The sequence below is a fragment of the Gigantopelta aegis genome, chromosome 5 (assembly GCF_016097555.1).
Source record: "Gigantopelta aegis isolate Gae_Host chromosome 5, Gae_host_genome, whole genome shotgun sequence".
NCBI classification, from domain to species: domain Eukaryota; kingdom Metazoa; phylum Mollusca; class Gastropoda; order Neomphalida; family Peltospiridae; genus Gigantopelta; species Gigantopelta aegis.
In genome coordinates, this window is record NC_054703.1 from 5,126,206 (window position 1) to 5,149,907 (window position 23,702).

At 37.1% G+C, this 23,702-nt stretch overlaps 1 protein-coding gene across 1 annotated transcript; it reads right to left on the reverse strand.

Annotated features, from left to right (window-relative positions):
• Positions 1-1,405: 1,405 nt before the first annotated feature.
• LOC121373486 (zinc finger protein 665-like) lies at positions 1,406-17,830 on the reverse strand. The gene is made up of 2 exons (XM_041500156.1): positions 17,314-17,830; positions 1,406-2,637 (listed from the first exon to the last, which is right to left on the reverse strand). Exons 1-2 carry the CDS (start codon positions 17,816-17,818, stop codon positions 1,691-1,693), a joined length of 1,452 nt encoding a protein of 483 aa, XP_041356090.1. The 5' UTR covers positions 17,819-17,830; the 3' UTR covers positions 1,406-1,690.
• Between the last annotated feature and the right edge of the window lie 5,872 nt (positions 17,831-23,702).

Genomic DNA, 23,702 nt, shown 5'->3' on the forward strand with positions numbered 1-23,702 from the left:
TAAAGAACCATATCCAACCATTTTATATTCGTCCTTATTCATATCATTGACAGTTACCGGAAGGCTGGCCTACTGTGATTAAACATGAAATAGGTTTGACAAGTGTTGATCCCATGACCCATCACACTACTACTGAGCAACACACCTCTCTAATTAATACGAACAGATAGGAGGCACTTTAAGATGGTGTTGTATGTTAAATCAGTTTGACGAGTGTTGATCCCATCACACATCACACTACTACTGAGCTACACACCTCTCTAATTAATATGATCAGAGAGGAGGCTGATCTCATGACCCATCACACTACTACTGAGCTACACACCTCTCTAACTAATATGATCAGACAGGAGGTTGATCCCATCACCCATCACACGTCTACTGAGCTACACACATCTCTAATTAATATGAACAGACAGGAGGCACTTCAAGATTGTGTTGTATGTTAAACCAGTTTGAAGAGTGTTGACCCCATGACCCATCACACTTCTACTGAGCTATACACCACTCTAATTAGTATGAACAGACATCGGGCACTTCAAATTGGTGTTGTTTGTTAAATCACAATCTAATTAAAATTAGCTCCACTATTACATGTGGATCTAACACCATCCAGTTGGAGCTCATGTCCACCAATCAAAACCTTACTTGCAGAATCCTGCCAGTGATTTAAAAATAATTTGAAAACATTCCGAATTATCCTGAGTGTATACTATGTTTCATGTGAATTACGAATGCCTTATTTAGACCAGTAGAACTAATTTTAATCGGATTGATAACAACACTGCGTAGTCCCCAATGTCCAGGTAACATTTCGTCTGTAAATAATAATTTAAATATTGACCAATCACACTTCGCCTTTTATAACGTTATTTGGGAGCATATACATTCTCAAAATATCGGGCGAGTCTATTTTAGTTGCCGCAGTACAGCGAACCATACCAATACGTACGGGGTGGGTTATCAGTCTTCAATTTTAAATTAAAAATTATTTATTTATTTATAAAAAAACCCAAACTAAATCAGTCTTCAGTTTTACATTACAAATTATTTATGTTATAAAATAAACCATGTTTTAAGGCATTCGTAATTCACACGAAACATGTCGTATACCCTCATGATAATTCGGAATGTTTTCAAATTAGTTTTAAATAACTGGCAGGATTCTGCAAGTAAGGTTTTGATTGGTGGACATGAGCTCCAACTGGCTGGTGTTAGATCCACATGTAATACTGGAGCCAATTTTAATTAGATTGGTTAAATCAGTTTGACAATTGTTGATCCCATCATCCAGTCTGTGCATTTTCAACGTGTTAAAAGTTTCTCATTTGCATGGATTAACACATGGCGTTTCATCTGATAACCGCGACAGAAAGATTTTGCTCACATGTCACACATTTTGGGCACGCATTGAACTGTTTATTACCTGTGTGAACAAAGACACGATGATTCAAGCTGCTATTGTATGAGAAACATTTAGCACATGCATCACATTTAACTCTTAACAATAGTGTGAACTAAAATATGTTGTTTCAGTTCCATATTGTTTCACATTTGAAATTCTTATCACCAGTGTGAATCTTCATACGTTGTTTCAAGTCTGTATTCCTTGAGAAACATTTTCCACATACCTTACATTTGAAATTCTTAACACAAGTGTGAACCAATATATGTTGTTTCAAGATGGTACTTAGAAACATTTTACAAATACCTCACATTTGAAATTCTTAACACCAGTGTGAACCAATATATGTTGTTTCAATTGGTTATTTTGTGAGAAACGTTTTGCACATACCTCGCATTTGAAATTCTTGACACCAGTGTGAACCAATATATGTTGTTTCAAGTGGGTATTTTGTGAGAAACATTTTGCACATACTTCACATTTGAAATTTTTAACACCAGTGTGAACCAACATGTGTCGTTTCAAGTCAGTATTTTGTGAGAAATATTTTGCACATACCTCACATTTGAAATTCTTAAAACCAGTGTGAACGAACATATGTCGTTTCAAGTGGGAATTTTGTGAGAAACATTTTGCACATACCTCACATTTGAAATTTGTAACACCAGTGTGAACCAACATGTGTTGTTTCAAGTGGGAATTTTGTGAGAAACATTTTGCACATACCTCACATTTGAAATTCCTAACACCTGTGTGAACTAACATATGTTGTTTCAAAATTGTATTTAATAAGAATAATTTTGAACACACATCGCATTTGAAATTCTTAACTCCATTGTGAATTAATATATGCTTTTTCAAGTATCTTTTCTCAAGAAAACACTTTGTGCACACCTCACACTGATATGGCCGTTCACCAGTGTGGATCCTCATATGCTGCTTAATTCGCCACTTGTAAGAGAAACACTTTAAACACATCCCACATTGGAAAGGTTTCTCACAAGAATGTGTTGACGTTTGTTCTTCCAGATGAGGGATGTTTTGACAATGTTTTGAAGAGACCTCACATTCGACACATCTATCACCACTGCTAGACATTTTCTTTGCTTTAAGACAGAGTACCTTCAACGTTTTGATCTGATTCACAATATCTTGTTTCTTTATCGGCCTCTCTGAAACCAACCCGGAATGAACATTTACTTGTCTGCCAACTTTTAGGATGAACAAAAGAACTGAAAGAGAACCAGTAAATGGATAAATGCAACAGTCTATGACTTCAACAAAATGCAAAGAAATTTGGTCTTGTTACGACACTAGAGGCTCTTTTTTTCCCTGTTAATATTTTTCATTTCTTTGTATAGTAAGAAGATATTGGGGTGTTTATTTCGTTTTGTTTTTAGTTAAAAATCAGCGAATATGTCTGGAAGACCTAACGTGTGCCATTGCACCAGCTCAAATTACTTTCATCCAAGCAGCCATTTTTATCGTCCAACTATAAATATGCCAACAGTGCGACTCCCGCTGGTTTTTGAGTACAAACTGTTTTAACCCCAGCCAGCCTCATTCAATGATTTATCACTTGCCTGATATTTTCAAAAGGAAAGGATTGTGTTTGTGAATTGTATAACAGTTTATATTCTACGAAAAAACCTGTCCATCCCCAGAACCAAAACGATGTAATATAATCCAGTCCCGGTGACTAACAGGTGTGTCAAACAGCCCAAGCCTGTGCACTATTTCGGAGACTACTATTATATATCAAAGACAGTGCCAGCCCGTGTACTATTTTGGATACTATTATCATATATGTCAAAGACAGTCCCAGCCCGTGTACTGTTTTGGAGACTACTATTACACATCAAAGACAGTCCCAGCCCGTGTACTATTTTGGATACTATTATGATATATGTCCCGGTGACTAACAGGTGTGTCAAACAGTCCCAGCCCGTGTACTATTTTGGATACTATTATCATATATGTCAAAGACAGTCCCAGCCCATGTACTGTTTTGGAGACTACTATTACATATCAAAGACAGTCCCAGCCCGTGTACTAGTTTGGAGATCACTATTACATATCAAAGACAGTCCCAGCCCGTGTACTAGTTTGGAGATCACTATTACATATCAAAGACAGTCCCAGCCCGTGTACTAGATTGCAGACCACTGTTACATATCAAAGGCAGTCCCAGCCCGTGTACAAAGACAGTCCCAGCCCGTGTACTAGATTGGAGACCACTGTTACATATCAAAGGCAGTCCCAGCCCGTGTACTAGTTTGGAGACCACTGTTACATATCAAAGGCAGTCCCAGCCCGTGTACTAGTTTGGAGACCACTGTTACATATCAAAGACAGTCCCAGCCCGTGTACTAGTTTGGAGACCACTGTTACATATCAAAGACAGTCCCAGCCCGTGTACTAGTTTGGAGACCACTGTTACATATCAAAGGCAGTCCCAGCCCGTGTACTAGATTGGAGACCACTGTTACATATCAAAGGCAGTCCCAGCCCGTGTACTAGATTGGAGACCACTGCTACATATCAAAGGCAGTCCCAGCCCGTGTACTATTTTGGAGACCACTGTTACATATCAAAGGCAGTCCCAGCCGGTGTACTATTTTGGAGACCACTGTTACATATCAAAGACAGTCCCAGCCCGTGTACTATTTTGGAGACCACTGTTACATATCAAAGACAGTCCCAGCCCGTGTACTATGTTGGAGACCAGTATTACATATCAAAGACAGTCCCAGCCCGTGTACTATTTTGGAGACTACTATTACATATCAAAGACAGTCCGAGCCCGTGTACTATTTTCGAGACTAGTATTACATATCAAAGACAGTCCGAGCCCGTGTACTATTTTCGAGACTACTATTACATATCAAAGACAGTCCGAGCCCGTGTACTATTTTCGAGACTACTATTACATATCAAAGACAGTCCCAGCCCGTGTACTATTTTCGAGACTACTATTACATATCAAAGACAGTCCCAGCCCGTGTACTATTTTGGAGACTACTATTACATATCAAAGACAGTCCCAGCCCGTGTACTATTTTGGAGACTACTATTACATATCAAAGACAGTCCCAGCCCGTGTACTATTTTGGAGACTACTATTACATATCAAATACAGTCCCAGCCTGTGTACTATTTTGGAGACTACTATTACATATCAAAGACAGTCCCAGCCTGTGTAGAACACCATTGTCTGTAAATCCAGGGTGTTTGTGGCCATGTCCTAATGCTTTGTAGGAGTTTTGACACTAGAGACGTTCAGAATCAGGGAGACTGAATTATTGGAAAATGTACGTGGAGGAAACATAAGTAGAAAAAACCCCGAACGTGGACGAATCGTTTGTAGTTGTATGGAATGTAGCATCAGAAAAACAGTAGTACTGACAGTAGAAAACCCGAACGTGGACGAATCGTTTGTAGTTGTATGGAATGTAGCATCAGAGAAACATTAGTACTGACAGTGGAAATTGTTTTTATATTTCTATATATACAGTATCAGGGCCGTAGGTAACGTGGACAATTAGGGAGGGGCAGTTAATTCTCCTCCCGCCCTCCCCCCCCCCCCCCCCAATTTGTTTTGATTTTTTATTCTGTATAAAATAATCGAAAGTTACTGGTGATTGATATTTTCGTTTTAAGTATGTAACCTCCCTGATATGGCTGCAAAATGGTATTTCAGAGCCTGTATATGTCAAAATTCACTGGGGGCATGCACCCGGACTACATAGTGTCTTGCATATTCCATTGTTGTTCCTCATCAGAAATTCTTCGACCCCCCCCCCCCCCCCCCCCCCCCCAGACACACCAACCTTCCGCACACAACAGAATCCTAGGTACGGCTCTGAGTACACCTCTATATGATTAGATTATATAGTTTTATTACTATAAAGTTAGGACTTATTTCAATGAGAGTCATCTACGATTTATAATGTACGAATTGAGTTCTAAAAATGTACTTGGACGAAGTCACTGAGACATGAAATGTGCATTGAACAAATGTGGAAAGCTTACCCAAATGAATCATTATAACTAGCTCTGGGTGGGAGCCGAGCCTAGTACCTACCAGCCTTAAGTCCGATGGCTTAACCACTACACCGCCGAGGTCGGTACCTACCTGGATCAGTTGCCGGCAAAAAAAGAGAAAATCAGCGAATATTGATGTAAAATAATTGTGTTCTTTTCCACACTTTGTAATAACTTGCGTGAAGCATTTATTATTTATCAGTGGTTGAAATTTAATTTTTTTACCACTATCCCAAAGGAATAGTGAATTTAAAAAAACACTATTGCCTCTAAAAATGTACTATCCCTTCAATTATTAATGTAGTATTCCTGACTGTGCTTCGTCGCCCTGTACAACATTGCGTAACGAACAATCGTTTATATATCAGTCTATGCATTACAAACGAACTCAATCCAAACATTAGTATCGATCAACAAGACGTTTATTTTGTACCGGTAAGTGCATGAGAAAGGTCTTAGTAGCGCGAGGATTTGTTCTGCAGAAAAATGTAGCTCAAGAAAAACTTAAGGGTAAGGGCAATAGTCTCAGGCGATTTTCGGTATTCTGTGCTTTACTTTCACTTTTATGACGGAATATTGGAAGAATTGTTTTACTATTCCGTTTCGAAATTTACTATTTGCGGAATAGCGTAAAATTCGACCCCTGCACAGATATTTTGATGTAAACAAAACAAGTACTATTACTATAGGTAGATGTTATTAAGTTAAACTATATATTTAGCTGTTATTACAGCAAAATTTATACTTTATAATGCAATGTATATAGGCCTAATCTATTTACAACAAACGGAATATTTAGTCAAACAGGCGCATGTGCAGGAAATTAAGTAGAGGAAGTCTAGACTGGCTAGTGTTGTTTTTAGGAGAGGGGTCGGGTCATGCGTCCCCAGAAATACACTGACTCGCCCCCCCCCCCAAAAAAAAAAAAACAACAACAACAACAACCCAAACAACAACAACAACAAAAAAACATAATATAGCACGTGGGGTAGGTGACTGTTCTGATAGGAATATTACATATAGTCCGTCCCATCCTACACAAATTTTGTTTTGTTATTTTTGTAAATAATTTAAGTTTGGTTTGACATAAAAATAGAAATAAAAGTTTTTTTGAAACAACTAAAATATACTATTTTAGTGTGTAATTTAGAAAACAAGCGGCTCAGAAATAAATAACTTGTAAATTCCATAGTAAAAAATGCGTTCCCCGTGGGACGCATTATAAACATGTTTCTATTATCTATTACAACGGACCGGCCTCGGTGGCGTCGTGGCAGGCCATCGGTCTACAGGCTGGTAGGTACTGGGTTCGGATCCCAGTCGAGGCATGGGATTTTCAATCCAGATATCGACTCCAAACCCTGAGTGAGTGCTCCGCAAGGCTCAATGGGTAGGTGTAAACCACTTGCACCGACCAGTGATCCATAACTGGTTCAACAAAGGCTATGGTTTGTGCTATCCTGTCTGTGGGAAGCGCAAGTAAAAGATCCCTTGCGGCCTGTCGTAAAAAGAGTAGCCTATGTAGCGACAGCGGGTTTCCTCTACAGGCTGCAAAATTACCGGGTTCGCATCGCAAAAAGCGATGCAAAATCTTGCGATCACGATGCAATATTGTAACAATGACTAGCAGTTTGCGATGCATGTTTTTTGTAACCAAATTGATCTTTGAATTGAGATCGCGGGAGAAGAACGCACTTAGGGGTGTCGATTTTCCGTGATCGCAGCCAAGGTACATGTAACTGATTCGCCAATGATAAACATTTTAAAAATTTATCTCAGTGTACAACCTTCTCGCGTGTGTTAGTATTTCAATTAGAAAATACTGTCGGAATACGCGGAGGGTGTTTGACGTAAAGTACTAGTTGCTACGTCATCGTGGTAACCTAATTTGCAAGCAGCTATGACCGTGTACACTGAACTTGTAGCCTACCGTGCACGCAAATATATTTTGTTCACGAATTAAATATACCGCGAAAATTGCGAACATGCTGATAGCTCCGCGAATTTAATTACGCGTTAACTTATTTCCGATTTAGCTTTGAATAATGCCTATAGATACAAAACACATAGCGCATCGCATGCACTTTATTTTCATCGTCAAATTACCTGCCACGTGGTTTTATACTACAAGTGACACCCGGTGCTTTGCATGATCTGCGTTCAGCGATAGCCAGTAGTCAAAATGTCTGATAATTATTTTGACCGGTTGTCGAAGTGGTCGTTCGGTTTAACTTGTTGCGTAAAAAACAGTCTGGCAAACATTAGCGACAAACGGCTGGCTGAACATCTGGTATCTCGTGACTACGAGATTTCAGTTTGTTGTTTTTACACTGATTATTCTTATATTCGATACATACTTGTGGCTTTCGTTATTTGTAAACCTGGATGCTACCTATGAATACTACTAATAAATAGTATTTGGTCTAGTTTGTGATTTTACAAGTTTTCTGCATCATGTATTATCAGACATAGGCCTACATGCGGACAAGACTAACAGCACACGGACCGCATGTCGAGAATGTCTCGAGTATAATTATATCGTACGTGAAACTTTCATTGAAAGGAGTTCAGTTGATATTGGTCGTTTTTATTTTATTATTGGCAAAAACTACCGTGAAAATATAAAATGAAAACTTGATCGCGAATTATTTTAGCCGCGAAAAATTTTGCGTATACATAGGCCCTACGGTATTATCGACTAATTAACAGCTTGGCGTTTTTAATTTCGAATTGCCTCGGCAAATAATGTTCCGGTAAAATACGTATATACATCGTTTAAGAATTGTCAATTTTCATAACAAAAATGAACACCGAATACGTTGGAATGATCAGCCAAATGAGGAATTTTTCTCGGGCTTCAATCGCACTTTGGATCAGACATACAAATCAACTCAGGAAAGACTAAAAAATCACTTTGAACAAGTTAGATGACCAAGCTGCTTAGCATAACCATTGACAAATATTATTCAGAAATATGTTGTACTATAAAAATTAAACCCTGACATTTCTATGCTATTTTCTATATAGCCAAAAAAAAAACCAGTGAGATTCTCTGGGTGTGTGTGTGGGGGGTGGGGTGGGGGTGGGGGTAGGCAACTGCCCCCCCCCCCCCTCTTGACCTCCGGAGGATACAGCCTTGTAAACAAGTGACAGTGATGACCCTTCACGTGTACTGTTCTGTACTTGTTTTATTTTGGGGTAAGCAGCCCACAATACAGATACATGTATAAGAAATATGCAATTTTATTGAAAAGAATGTGTTTTATTCATGTTTACTCATTTTATTAAAGTGCTAATCAAATTCCAATAGTTGCTAATCAATTCTCCACCCAGTAGGAAAAACTGCTAATCAAAATTAAAAAACAAAATTGCACCCTGCTCTAAAACACAGTGTCAGAATGACCATATGTTTGACGTCCAATAGCCGATGATAAGATAAAAAATCAATGTGCTCCAGTGGCGTCGTTAAATAAAAACAAACTTTACTATTACAACGGTCACACACAATTTATTAAAACTGTAGGTGTGTCTGTATGTTTAAATGAAATTATGACAATTAACGTGAGGCGAGATTGCAGCTTTTAAAACAAAAAAATAAAACATTTCCATGCAAGAAAACTAAAATAATCAGGGTGTGTAACAGCTCGCTAGATTCATCTCCTATATTTAACACATGGTCAGTTATCACAAATTATTTTTAAAGCATAGGTGGAAGTGGTTAGGGGACGTAACTCTGCCTATTTTTTAATATTCTAATAAGAGGCTATATAATAAACGTTTCTCATGTTTAAATTATTTTTAGTTCAAGACATGTTTATTATTAATGTAAAATATTTATTAATTTCACTGAACGAACCGAAATGTCACAACAATAAGAGTCCGAACCCGTGTTTTATTTCGAGTGTCAAATATTGACGATGTGAATTCGCCGAAAATAAACTGAATGTTTGTGGGCTAAGAATATGCAACGTCTAAAAGAAAAATATGTTACTTACGTGAACCTGAAGATAGATTTGTTCATTATTTGTAAATTTGTAAATAAAAAACGCGGAAATTTGATCAAATAAACTGAATAAACTCACCGAACAACAATCACGTTGTCACACAGGAAACGGTCAAGAGGAAGTTTATTCCGGCCTGTTTTTCAGACAAGTCGAGTACAACAATATGCGGACACCGATTAATTGTCTCGGTTGGATGGACTTTGCTCTTCTTCGTCTCTCTTGTTCATGTTGTAGACTGAAGGATTATTTGTTTTGGATTGTCTTTTCTTTTTTTCTCCATTTTTTCTTATTAAGTCCATGATTTGTCAGTTTGATTCTAATTATATCTGGGTTTCTATTATTTGAAAAACTGAGATACGCATAGGTCTAATAGTAGCATACAACAATAAAATTTAAACATATTTTTTTCTGACTGTTTTAGTGTAAACTGAAGCAAACGGACCTAATTAAAAACAACAAAAAAACACATAGAAAAATGTAATGTTATAATATTTCATCATAGATCTTGTTCAGCATCGATGTAAACGTGAGACGTCAATGTATATTCCAGAGGCCAATTTTGCAAATTTGCTTGTTCCCTCTCCCACACTTGAGGACGAAAATGTATGTTTCGAATTTTCCCAACTCTACATAAATAAATATGATATAAAGATGAAACTGTAGCTTGTATCCCTCACTGGAAATAGTACACACGCACACACACACACACACACACACCACCACCACCACGCACACGCACACATACCACCACCACCACCACCACACACACACACTTTAACTTTAAATATTGTTCCTACAGGCCTGTACAAATGTAGAAAGAAAGAAAGAAATCTTTTATTTAACGACGCACTGAACACATTTTATTTACGGTTATATGGCAACAGACATATGGTTAAGGACAACAGAGATTTTGAGAGGAACCCCGCTGTCGCCACTGCATGGGCTACTCTTTCCGATTAGCAGCAAGGAATCTTTTATTTGCACTTCCCACAGGCAGGATAGTACAAACCATGGCCTTTGTTGAAGCAATTATGGATCACTGGTCAGTGCAAGTGGTTTACACCTACCCATTGAGCCTTGCGGTGTACAAATGTAGATAACATGTTCAGGCTAAGGGTAGGTGCCAGTTCGTTTTATCTTTAGGATTGTGTAATAATGAATTCAAACAAGACTCTTTCAGGTAGTTTCACATACTGACATTAAACCACATTTGTTATTATATATTGGAATAAAACAAAACTAATGATGATATATCCAGTGCTATTTTATTTAATCATTCATAAAGGAAGAAGGAAGTCCAGGTTAAAATATATTACAGGTAAAACAAAACAAAATAATATATGCTTATTTCCAGTCGTAACTATTGTAATTTTTGCTTTAAATTGCTAGATGCCAAAAGTGATTAATTAAATTATTTTATGGTAACAGTTGAAAATTAGATGACCAATTGTTTTAACCCCTGCCAAAGGTGGCAGGCTTTCTTTCAGAAAATAATTGGAGGGTACGTAATAAAAACTAAACATATTCAAACTTGAAATGCGTATATATCGGTTTGTTATGGGTTTTTGTATTGAACATTGTATTTAACCAACAATTCTCTGACTATGATCTATCTAAAAATTAAAACGAAATATGTACATTATTTTTTGAGATTTGTGGGTACATACATGTCATTTTACCCTCCGTACCTTCTGGCAGAAACCCAGGGTTGGTAACCACTATTTGGTGTAGAGTATTATTAATATGGCATACAGAAAGTATGGAAAGTGCAATTTTATTATGCTTTAATAGCGGACATTACCTTTAAAATTAATTAACCATCATTCATTCTGGCCATCATACATATGTTGTTCCTGCCAAAGTATTAGCATTTTAATTTTTATGACAATATACTGACTGAAGATAAACATTACTGTTAACTAACGTATCAATTCACGTTTTGAAACTGTTTTGTTTTACGATGTTAACAAACCAACAAGATCAAGATACATTGGTATGGAGTCCTAATGGGCTGTCGGTGAAAATTAATTTGGTAATTATAGGTAAATAAATGTGGACTATAAATATTCATATGTGAACAAATTGCATATCTTTATTTAATATATATATATATATATGTATATATTATATAATATATATAATACATCTATATATATATATATATATATATATATATATATATATATATATATATATATATATATATATATATATATATATATATATATATATATATATATATATATATATATATATATATATATATATACACTTGTATTTGATTTCCAAGTTGTAAATGTACCAAATTGCCATCTTTATGCATTACATTTATACTTTTGGTTTACAACTGTCACACTGAAAACATTTGGCCCATAACTGTATTTAGTGAAATATGGCACAAAAATCTAGACTTAAAATGATTTATGCTTATTAATCTTCTTTTTGTTGCAATTTATTTTATTTTCAGCATCAATCAGTCGTGTTTATAATGGCAATATGTATGAAAGTTTAAGGTTCTGTGTTCGCTATTAAAGAAACTATCTTAAAATTAATGGCGAGAATTTCGAAAGTTGGTATAAAAATTCCGTTTCTCATATCATAATTACTTTAATAAATAAATTATTTTATTTACAGTGGTTTAAATTTATGTTAGTGACTTAAATCGGTTCTTTAAAATATTGCACATAATAGCATATACATATAAATGGTGTTGATGGCTGATAAAGGATTACAAATTGATAAACTATTATTTAGGAAAATAATTTCACCACTTTCGATTTGCAACGAAAGTGATAGTCACGCAAATTAATTTATGCTCACCTACGGGGATCGATCCCAGACCGAACGTACATCAGGCGAGCACTTTACCTTTGCACTACCTCCCGCCCACTTTTATTTTTATTACCCGCCAATCGCGTAAAGGTGTTGCCATACACTGCCATTGTTTGTATCTCAAAAATACTTGCCGGAAATGGCTCCATACACAGAGCGCCAGCTGGCGGCAAGGGGAGTTAACCAGGTTTTGAAAAAATCCTATACTTCAAATGAAGTTGATGGATGGAGGCCGGACAAATAGCTATTAGAAAAGCTCAGCTGTCAAACGTCATAGCGAATCTAAAAATGTCACCACGACCTTTTGTCATGACTTGAAATGTTTGTTATTTCTTCAGAAGAAAACTTTATTAAAATTGCTCAAACTTCTAAACTGGTATCAAAATAAAACACAAACACTGAAAATATTTAAACCAATTGTTTATTGATATATAATTTCGATACACACAGAGCCTACACATTATAAACAGCAGAAAACATGCTTGACAAATACAAAAATAGTTGGTGGACACATCGACACCTCACGTATGAAATGACATTAAAATAGTTTAACCTGGTAGACAAATCACATTTATTAATCTTATTAACAGCAATTTTTTTTTAGTTTAATCAGCCAGTGTGTGTGAAAGCTGTGGTAGACACATCACACTTGAAAATCTTGCAACCAACATAAACTAGTATTATGTCTAAACTTACAGTTTAAAATCATAAACTAGTATTTTGTCTAAACGTGTAGATTTCTTAAAATCATTTGCAGACACATCACACTTGAAAATCTTACAACCTGCATAGACTAGTATTTTGTCTAAAGTTATACTGTGTCTAAAATCATTTGGCAGACACATCACATTTGAAAATGTTACTGTTATAACCAACATAACCTGTTTCAGCTCGTACCATATCTATGACATTTTATAGACACATTACATTTGAAAATGTTATAACCAGCATGAACTGTGTTTAAGCTCGCACTGTGTTGAAGACACGTCACATTTGAAAATGTTATCAACATCAAATAACATTTAGTTGGTACTATGAGTAAATTATTTCGTGTGCATCACATTTCAAGATTTAAATTTCTGTTTAATCCCTAAAATATACATCGACATATTTATACTGCCACGTGGCCTAGTTCCGTTTCTGGGACAACTCTTTGTTTAGCAGCAAGGGGTATTTCATATTATCCTTCAACATAATTTGATAAAGACACAGACACACACCATAAACGGAAATACATACACACGCAGACACACACAGGCATACACGCACGTGTACCTTGCTACCTGTTGACATTGCTGAATTTTGACACTGACCAGGATTCAAGCAAATGGCTGATGTGGCTAAGCCAACAGGTGATAGATGACTTCAAATATCTTGGGGGCGAGACGTAGCCCATTGGTAAACTGCTCACTTGATGCGCTGTCGATTTGTGATCGATACCCGTCAGTGGGCCCATTTGGGCTATTTCTCACTCCAGCCAGTGCATCACGACTGGTACATCAAAGGACGTGGTATGTGCTATCCCGTCTCTGGGATGGTGCATATAAAAGATCCCTTGCTGCTAATCGAAAAGAGTAGCCCACGAAGTGGCGACAGTGGGTTTCCTCGCTCAAATATATGTGTGGTCCTTAGCCATATGTCGACGATATATAACCGTAAATAAAATGTGTTGAGTGCATCGTTAAATAAAACATTTCCTTCCTTCCTGCCATACAGTGCTACACAACTGGTGTAACAATGGCCGTGTTTGGGGTTTTTTTTATCTTATCTGGTACACTGCATAACATATTCATTGCAGTTAATCCGAAAGAGTGGTCCATTGCGTAGCCGTAGCAGGTTACGTCTCTCATTATATGTGTGGTCCATAACTATATGTCCAATACTATATAACCGTAATTAAAATATGTTAATTCCATTATTAAATCAGACGTACCTTTCTTCCCAATATAATAGCCTATGAGTAGCAGCCATCTTGAATCTTCCAGTCAAACAATGTAGTTTAGCCGATCATAGCCACGTTATTTTGATTTCTTGGTTATTGTCGATATTGATGAAAGTTACAGAAAAGCTGGCCTAGAGTGAGTGATAAAACCTGAAATAGGTCTGAAGTGTTGTATGTTAAACCAGTCTGACGAGTGCTGATCTCATGACCCATCACACTTCTACTGAGCTACACACCTCTCTAATTAATCTGAACAGACAGGAGGCTGATCTCATGACCCATTACACTTCTACTGAGCTACACACCTCTCTAATTAATTTGAACAGACAGGAGGAACTTCAAGATGGTGTTGTATGTTAAATCAGTTTGACGAGTGTTGATCCCATGACCCTTCTACTGAGCTACACACCTCTCTAATTAATCTGAACAGACAGGAGGCTGATCTCATGACCCATTACACTTCTACTGAGCTACAGACCTCTCTAATTAATCTGAACAGACAGGAGGAACTTCAAGATGGTGTTGTATGTTAAATCAGTTTGACGAGTGTTGATCCCATGACCCTTTACACTTCTACTGAGCTACACACCTCTCTATTTAATTTGAAGAGACAGGAGGCTCTTCAAGATGGTGTTGTATGTTAAACCACTCGGATGAGTGTTGCTCCCATGTCATATGCTTTTATTAATTTAATAGGTTTACGATGCGCTCTCTTTTAAAATATTTTGTGAATTTCTTATCAGTATTTTAAATATTATTTTACATTCTTAATTTAAAAAAACAAACATCATATAATTTAACAGGGCAGATGTCTGGTCCGTACCTCTGGTAGTAGCCTGGTTAACATTACCTGGTTTATTGCCTTAGGGTTTGTAGATTAAAGTTGTGATTACGTCTAAATGGATTACTTAATCTTGTATGTTCTAGGGGTTACCGGAGGGGTCACCTTTGTTTCTTCGTGGATCGTCCGGATGCGTTTTCCTCTCCAAGGCGGTGTTTGACATGTGAAACTTCCTGTGACTCTCCCTTGCCCTCCACTAAATTTAACGCTGGATTTTTCAGTGTCACTCTAGTAGTGACACCAACGTTGGAAAGATATACTAACTTTAAGTGTCACTCTCCTAGTGACACTAACATTGGAATTTCTGCTAACTTCCAATGTATACAATTAAAATTGCCAACATGGGACTGAACTGCGATTGGACATGGTGGGTATGGGGGTTGAAGGGATGTCGGAAGATCGGTGGTTGTTGGGCCCATATGGTGTAGGCGCTTCGGCTTTAGATTTAGATTAAGATCTGACCTCCGCATCCCCCTACAAGCCCCCATTTGGTCACACCAATGTTCCAAATACGAACGGAAATTCTTTCTAAATCATTTAAATAACATTTCCTGTGGGGCCTGTCCAACCTTTCCGCCTAATCTCATTGGGGCCTAAATTTAATTGAGTAGAATGAATTACATTTTACTAAATAAATAATTTCGATCGGCCCATCAAACATTGTGCCACATTTTTATATTATTATTATTAAATTGTTAATTTAATGTAGTATACATTTATGCATATAGATGTTTAGGTGCAAATCAAAATTTAATTTCATATGTTTATTTAATATTTTAGATTAAAAATCAAAATTCCAAAATTATCTTTAAGGTGTATACAACGAAAGTAAATCCCATAGATGACAATAGTAACGTATGCGGATGACACTTCTATCTACACCATAATATGAATCGACATAAACGCCACGAATATAAATACTACCATTCCTCACCCTTAAAGTGAATCAGAAAAAAATGGGGGTCAACCTGCTCATTTCAGAGATAACGGGTAGCGTCTATGACTACCATAGTTCCGCACAAATTTCGAGTACTTTTTTGTACAGGTACCCACTACATGTTTCAAGCACAAGGCTACTTGACAGTTGTACTAAATGAAATAAAACTGCATACATGTTTTGCCCAGATGAAACAATTTTTTCTGTTACAACCAACACTCACATTTATTAACAATCACAGGACTCGTGGTGTTCACTTCTTTATCAAAAGTGTTTGTTTAGTACTATCTTTTGTGTGTAGGGAATTCCTATCCCAAGTCAGGCCCTTGATCTTATCAGATGTTGGACTTGGGATGGGCGTGTTCGAAACCCTAGTGGTATATGAGCACGTTAAACTAGTTACCTACCTACCTACTTACCTCTCTAATTAATGTGAAACTCATGAATTACTTCAAGATGGTGTTTTATTACCTACGAGGTACAGCATAACGAGGGTCATATTTATCGTACGATTTCCCTCGTATGTCATAACTAAATCGTATGTCCTCCTGGCATTGTCGTTTAAAGATTGGCTGTTGAAAGCCATATTTAGTAAAAGGTACAATGTTTTAATCACAAGATTTTCTTCAAACACATTCAGGTGCGTTAATAATGTTTAAAAAAAACAAAAAAAATTCAATATCAACTTTCCACTGGAATTTTTCCAGCATTATTAAAACGGAAACATCATGTACCCAATTTATAGTTATTGTAAGGAGATGCAAAGTGACGTCATTGGAATACTGACATCATTCAAATTCAAAACTAATTATTTCAATTACTGTGTATTTGTTTGCTTTTTAGTATACACATGCTTTACAATTTACAGCTGTTGATACATGTGTACTCTTTACTTATGGGCGTATAAATATCACGTAACTTTAGAACAGGTTGTGATTTGGTTTTCAAGACATCAATTAACAAACATTACTCCGCCGTTAAGGAAACGTTAGTTTGTAAACAATGACTGGAATGTTCATTTAGCAAGACAGTTCTACGGTAATAAACAGAATATTACATTCGTGTCCATGACAGACGATGTTTACGACACTCGGGAAATATGATAATTTAGGCACTCGTGTCGTAAACATCGTCTGTCATGGACACTCATATAATATTCTCTATTTATGTTAAACCAGTCTGTGCATTTTCAACGTGTTAAACGTTTCTAATTTCTATGAATAACAAATGGCTTTTCAGCTGATAACCGTGAGAGAAACATTCTGTGCACGCGTCACACCTGAAAGGTTTATTACTTCTGTGAACAACCATGGTGTTTCAAGCTGCTATTGTATGAGAAACATTTTGCACATATCTCACATTTGAAATTCTTATCACCAGTGTGGGTGTTCATATGATGTTTCAGGTGGGTATTTTGTGTGAAACATTTTGCACATACATCGCATTTGAAATTCTTAAGACCTGTGTTAATCAACATATGTCGTTTCAAGCTGTAATTGCTTGGGAACGTTTTTGCACATACATCACACTTAAAATTCTGAACACCAGTGTGGATGTTCATATGTTGTTTCAATCTGCCATTGCTTGACAAACGTTTTGCACATACTTCACATTTGAAATTCTTAACACCAGTGTGAACCAACATATGTTGTTTCAAGTTGGTATTTCGTGAGAAACACTTTGCACATACCTCACATTTGAAACTCTTAACACCTGTGTGAACGAACATATGTTGCTTCAAGCTATTATTTTCTGAAAAACATTTTGCACATACCTCACATTTGAAATTCTTAACACCAGTGTGAGCCAACATATGTCGTTTCAAGCCAGCATTTTGAGAAACATTTTGCACATACGTCACATTTGAAATTCTTAACGCCAGTGTGAACCAACATGTGTCGTTCCAAGTCGCTATTTTGTAAGAAACATTTTGCACATACCTCACATTTAAAATTCTTAATACCTGTGTGAATCAACATGTGTTGTTTCAAGACTTGATTTAGTAAGAATGATTTTGAACAAACATCACATTTGAAATTCTTATCTCCATTGTGAATTAATATATGCTGTTTCAAGTATCTTTTCTCAAGAAAACACTTTCTGCACACCTCACACTGATATGGTCGTTCACCAATGTGGATCCTCATATGCTGCTTAATCCGCCACTTGTAAGAGAAGCACTTTAAGCACATCCCACATTGGAAAGGCTTCTCACAAGAAGATGCTGACGTTTGTTCCTCCAGATGAGGGATGTTTTGACAATGTTTTGAAGAGACCTCACGTTCGACACATCTATCATCACTGCTAGACATTTTTTCTCTTTTAAGACTGAGTACCTTCGACGTTTTGATCTGATTCACAACATCGCGTTTCTTTATCAGACTCTCTGAAACGAACCCGGAATGAACATTTCCTTGTCTCCCAAGTTTTAGGATGAATAGGAGTACTGAAACAGAACCGGTAAATAGATAAATGAACAATCTATGACTTAAAGAAAATGAAAATAATTAATAATCAACTAATATATCTGGAATATCTAAGGTGTGCCATCGACCTTGGGGCCAACTCATCTTTCTTTCATCCAAGCAGTGATTTTTACTGTCCACCTATAAATATGCGAACAGTCCAACTCCTGATGGTTGCTGAGTAGAAGATGCTTTAACCCCAGTCTGCCTGATTCAGTGATTATCCACTGTTTACATTCAAAACTTCTTTTTGTCAAGATGTTGCTCAAGAATTTTGCCATCGATGCAAATCACTCGCCTGGAGCTTACGAGGAGAGTGACTTATCACGGTTTATAAAAGATTGTGTTTGTGAATTGTTTAACAGTTTATATTCTACGAACACGTGTCTGTCCCAAGAACAGAAAATATGTAAACTAATCCAGTTCAAGTGACGAACAGGTGTGTCAAACAGTCCAGCCTGTGTACTATTTTAGAGACTACTATTGCATGTCAAACGTGCCAGCCCGTGTACTACTTTGGAGACATACTATTATATATGTCAAAGACAGTCCCAGCCCATGTACTATTTTGGAGATTACCATTACATATCAAAGACAGTCTCAGCATGTGCACTATTTGGAGACAACTATTACAAGTCAAAGAGTCCCAACCCTTCTACTATTTTGGAGACTACTATTACATGTCAAAGGCAGTCCCAGTCCGTGTACTATTTTGGAGACTACTATTACATATCAAATACCGTCCCAGCCCGTGTACTATTACACGTCAAAGACAGTCCGAACCCTTGTACTATTTTGGAGACTACTATTACATGTCAAAGACAGTCCCAGTCCGTGTACTATTTTGGAGACTACTATTACATATCAAATATCGTCCCAGCCCGTGTACTATTACACGTCAAAGACAGTCCGAACCCTTGTACTATTTTGGAGACTACTATTACATGTCAAAGACAGTCCCAGTCCGTGTACTATTTTAGAGACTACTATTACATGTCAAAGGCAGTCCCAGGTAGGCACGCAACGATACGATCAAAACCGAATTGCGAAATATTGCGATACAAACAACCGTATACAATAGTGGTGTTTGTATGTTTTTTATCTTTAATCATGAACGTGGATCGATAAACATCAAAACATAAAAGCAGCTAACACGATTGTATAACTAAACGATTGTATAACGTAAGACTAAACGATTGTATAACGTAGTCAGACAGACAGAAAGACAGACAGACAGACACATAATTTTTTTTATTAAAGTCTCATCTTATGTAAACAATAGTAGTTGCCGATTGGAAGAATTTGACCTTTACTGTCTCTAAAAGTCCGAACAACAAAGTTAACTACCTTTAATTACCAGTAAATGTTCCCGACGTTTTATTAAGACAGAAATAATAAAAACAGAATTGCAATGACAAAGGTTCCACATACTAGATGGCCACCTATATCGACTTCAATAACATCTAGGACAAAAAACATCGTTGTTGCCATTTCGTGACATAATTAATAAAATCATAGGGGAGGAGTGGGGGGGGGGGGGGGGGGGGGGGGGAGAGATCTGTTTGTCTTACTATTTCCCGTTAAATAAGATACAAAGGAAACAATAACGTCTAAAAATCGCGATATGCAAAACTGTATCGCGGATCGTATCGAGCTGATGCAACATCACGGAATACCGGTATACCGCTTTATCGTTGCAGCACTAGTGCCAGTCCCTGTACTATTTTGGAGGTTACTATTGCATGTCAAAAGGTCCCAGCCCGTGTACTATTTTGGAGACAACTATTACATACCAAAGACAAGCCCAGGCCATGTACTATTTTGGAGATTACTATTGCATGTCAAAAGGTCCCAGCCCGTGTACTATTTTGGAGACAACTATTACATACCAAAGACAGGACCAGCCCATGTACTATTTTGGAGAGTACTATTGCATGTCAAAAGGTCCCAGTCCGTCTATTTTCGAGACTACTATTAAATGTCAAAGCATTTCCCAGCCCGTGTACTATTTTCATACTACTATTACATATCAAAGACTGTGTCAGACCGTGTACTATTTTGGAGACTGCTATTACATATAAAAGACAGACCCAGCTCGTGAACTATTTTAGAGTCTACTGTTACATTCTGCCTGTTGTTTGGACTAGTCCAATACGATAATGTGCGGACTGCGATTAATTGTGTTGGTTAGAAGGAATTTAAACTTTTTCTTCTCTCGTAATCATTTTGTACAATGAAGGAGTATTTGTTGTTGCTGTCGGGTTTTTTCCCAGGGTTATTTTATTTTATTTTGTTCTTGTTACTTTTAAAAGGTGGGTAGGTGAGTTTTGTTTCAGTATTTTTTTTTACCATTGTTGTTCTTGTTTGTTCGTTTATTTGTTGAGGGAGGTTGCTCGTTTCGTAGTTTTTGTTGTTTGTGTTTGTTTGTTAGGTTGCATGTCAAAGGCAGTCCCAGCCTGTGTACTATTTTGTTCACACCTATTACATATCAAAGACAGTCGCAGACCGTATACCATTTTGGAGGCTACTATTACATGTCAAAGACAGTCCCAGCCCATGTCCTATTTTGGAGACTACTATTACATATCAAAGACAGTCCCAGCCTGTGTACTATTTTGTTGAGAGCTATTACATATCAAAGACAGTCGCAGACCGTGTACTAATTTGAAGACTACTATTACATGTCAAAGACAGTCCCAGCCCGTGTACCATTTTGGAGACTACTATTAGATATCAAACACAGTTCCAACCCGTCTACTATTATGGTGACTACTATTACATGTCAAAGACAGTCCCAGCCCATGTACTATTTTCGAGACTACTATTACATATCAAAGACATTCCCAGCCTGTGTACTATTTTGTTGATACCTATTACATATCAAAGACAGTCGCAGACCGTGTACCATTTTCGAGACTACTTTTACACATCAAAGACAGTCCCAGCCCGTGTACCATTTTGAAGACTACTATTACATATCAAAGACAGTTCCAGCCCGTGTACTATTTTACAGATTACCATTATATGTCAAAGACAGTCCCATCCCGTGTACTATTTTGGAGACTACTATTACATCTCAAGGACAGTCCCAGCCCGTGTACTATTTTAGAGACTACTATTACATGTCAAAGACAGTTCTAGCCCGTGTACTATTTTAGAGACTACTATTACATATCAAAGACAGTCCCAGCCCGTGTACTATTTTGAAGTCTACTATTACATATCAAAGACAGTCCCAGCCTATGTACTATTTTAGGGACTACTATTACATCTCAAAGACAGTGCCAGCCCGTGTACTATTTTGGAGACAGCTATTACATATCAAAGACAGAACCGGCCTGTGTACGATTTTGGACACTACTATTACATGTCAAACACAGTTCCAGCCCGTGTACTATTTTCGAGACTACTATTACACATCAAAGACATTCCCAGCCCGTGCACTATTTTAGAGACTACTATTACATTTTAAAGACAGTACCAGCCCGTGTACTATTTTAGAGACTACTATTACATGTCAAAGACAGTACCAGGCCGTGTACTATTTTAGAGACTACTATTACATGTCAAAGACAGTAGCAGCCCATGTACTATTTTAGAGACTACTATTACATGTCAAAGACAGTACCAGCCCATGTACTATTTTAGAGACTACTATTACATGTCAAAGAAAGTACCAGCCCATGTACTATTTTGTTGATAGCTAGTACATATCAAAGACAGAACCGGCCTGTGTACGATTTTGGACACTACTGTTACATGTCAAACACAGTTCCAGCCCTTGTACTATTTTCGAGACTACTATTACATATCAAAGACATTCCCAGACCGTGCACTATTTTAGAGACTACTATTACATCTCAAAGACAGTACCAGCCCGTGTACTATTTTAGAGACTACTATTACATGTCAAAGACAGTACCAGCCCGTGTACTATTTGAGAGACTGCTATTACATGTCAAAGACAGTACCAGCCCTTGTACTATTTTAGAGACTACTATTACATGTCAAAGACAGTCCCAGCCCGTGTACTATTTTAGAGACTACTATTACATGTCAAAGACAGTCCCAGCCCGTGTACTATTTTAGAGACTACTATTACATGTCAAAGACAGTCCCAGCCCGTGTACTGTTTTAGAGACTACTATTACATGTCAAAGACAGTACCAGCCCGTGTAGTATTTTAGAGACTACTATTACATGTCAAAGACAGTACAAGCCCATGCCCTATTTTAGAGACTACTATTACATGTCAAAGACAGTACCAGCCAGTGTACTATTTTAGAGACTACTATTACATCTCAAAGACAGTCCCAGCCCGTGTACTATTTTGTAGATTACAGTTATATGTCAAAGACAGTGCCGGCCAGTGTACTGTTTTGAAGACTATTATTACATATCAAAGACAGTCCCAGCCCGTGTACTGTTTTGAAGACTACTATTACATGTCAAAGACAGTCCCAGCCCGTGTACTATTTTAGAGACTACTATTACATGTCAAAGACAGTCCCAGCCCGTGTACTGTTTTAGAGACTACTATTACATGTCAAAGACAGTACCAGCCCATGTACTATTTTAGAGACTACTATTTCTTGTGAAAGATAAAGACAGTACCAGCCCGTGTACTATTTTAGAGACTATTATTACATGTCAAAGACAGTACCAGCCCGTGTAGTATTTTAGAGACTACTATTACATGTCAAAGACTACCATAGTTCCGCACAAATTTCGAGTACTTTTTTGTACAGGTACCCACTACATGTTTCAAGCACAAGGCTACTTGACAGTTGTACTAAATGAAATAAAACTGCATACATGTTTTGCCCAGATGAAACAATTTTTTCTGTTACAACCAACACTCACATTTATTAACAATCACAGGACTCGTGGTGTTCACTTCTTTATCAAAAGTGTTTGTTTAGTACTATCTTTTGTGTGTAGGGAATTCCTATCCCAAGTCAGGCCCTTGATCTTATCAGATGTTGGACTTGGGATGGGCGTGTTCGAAACCCTAGTGGTATATGAGCACGTTAAACTAGTTACCTACCTACCTACTTACCTCTCTAATTAATGTGAAACTCATGAATTACTTCAAGATGGTGTTTTATTACCTACGAGGTACAGCATAACGAGGGTCATATTTATCGTACGATTTCCCTCGTATGTCATAACTAAATCGTATGTCCTCCTGGCATTGTCGTTTAAAGATTGGCTGTTGAAAGCCATATTTAG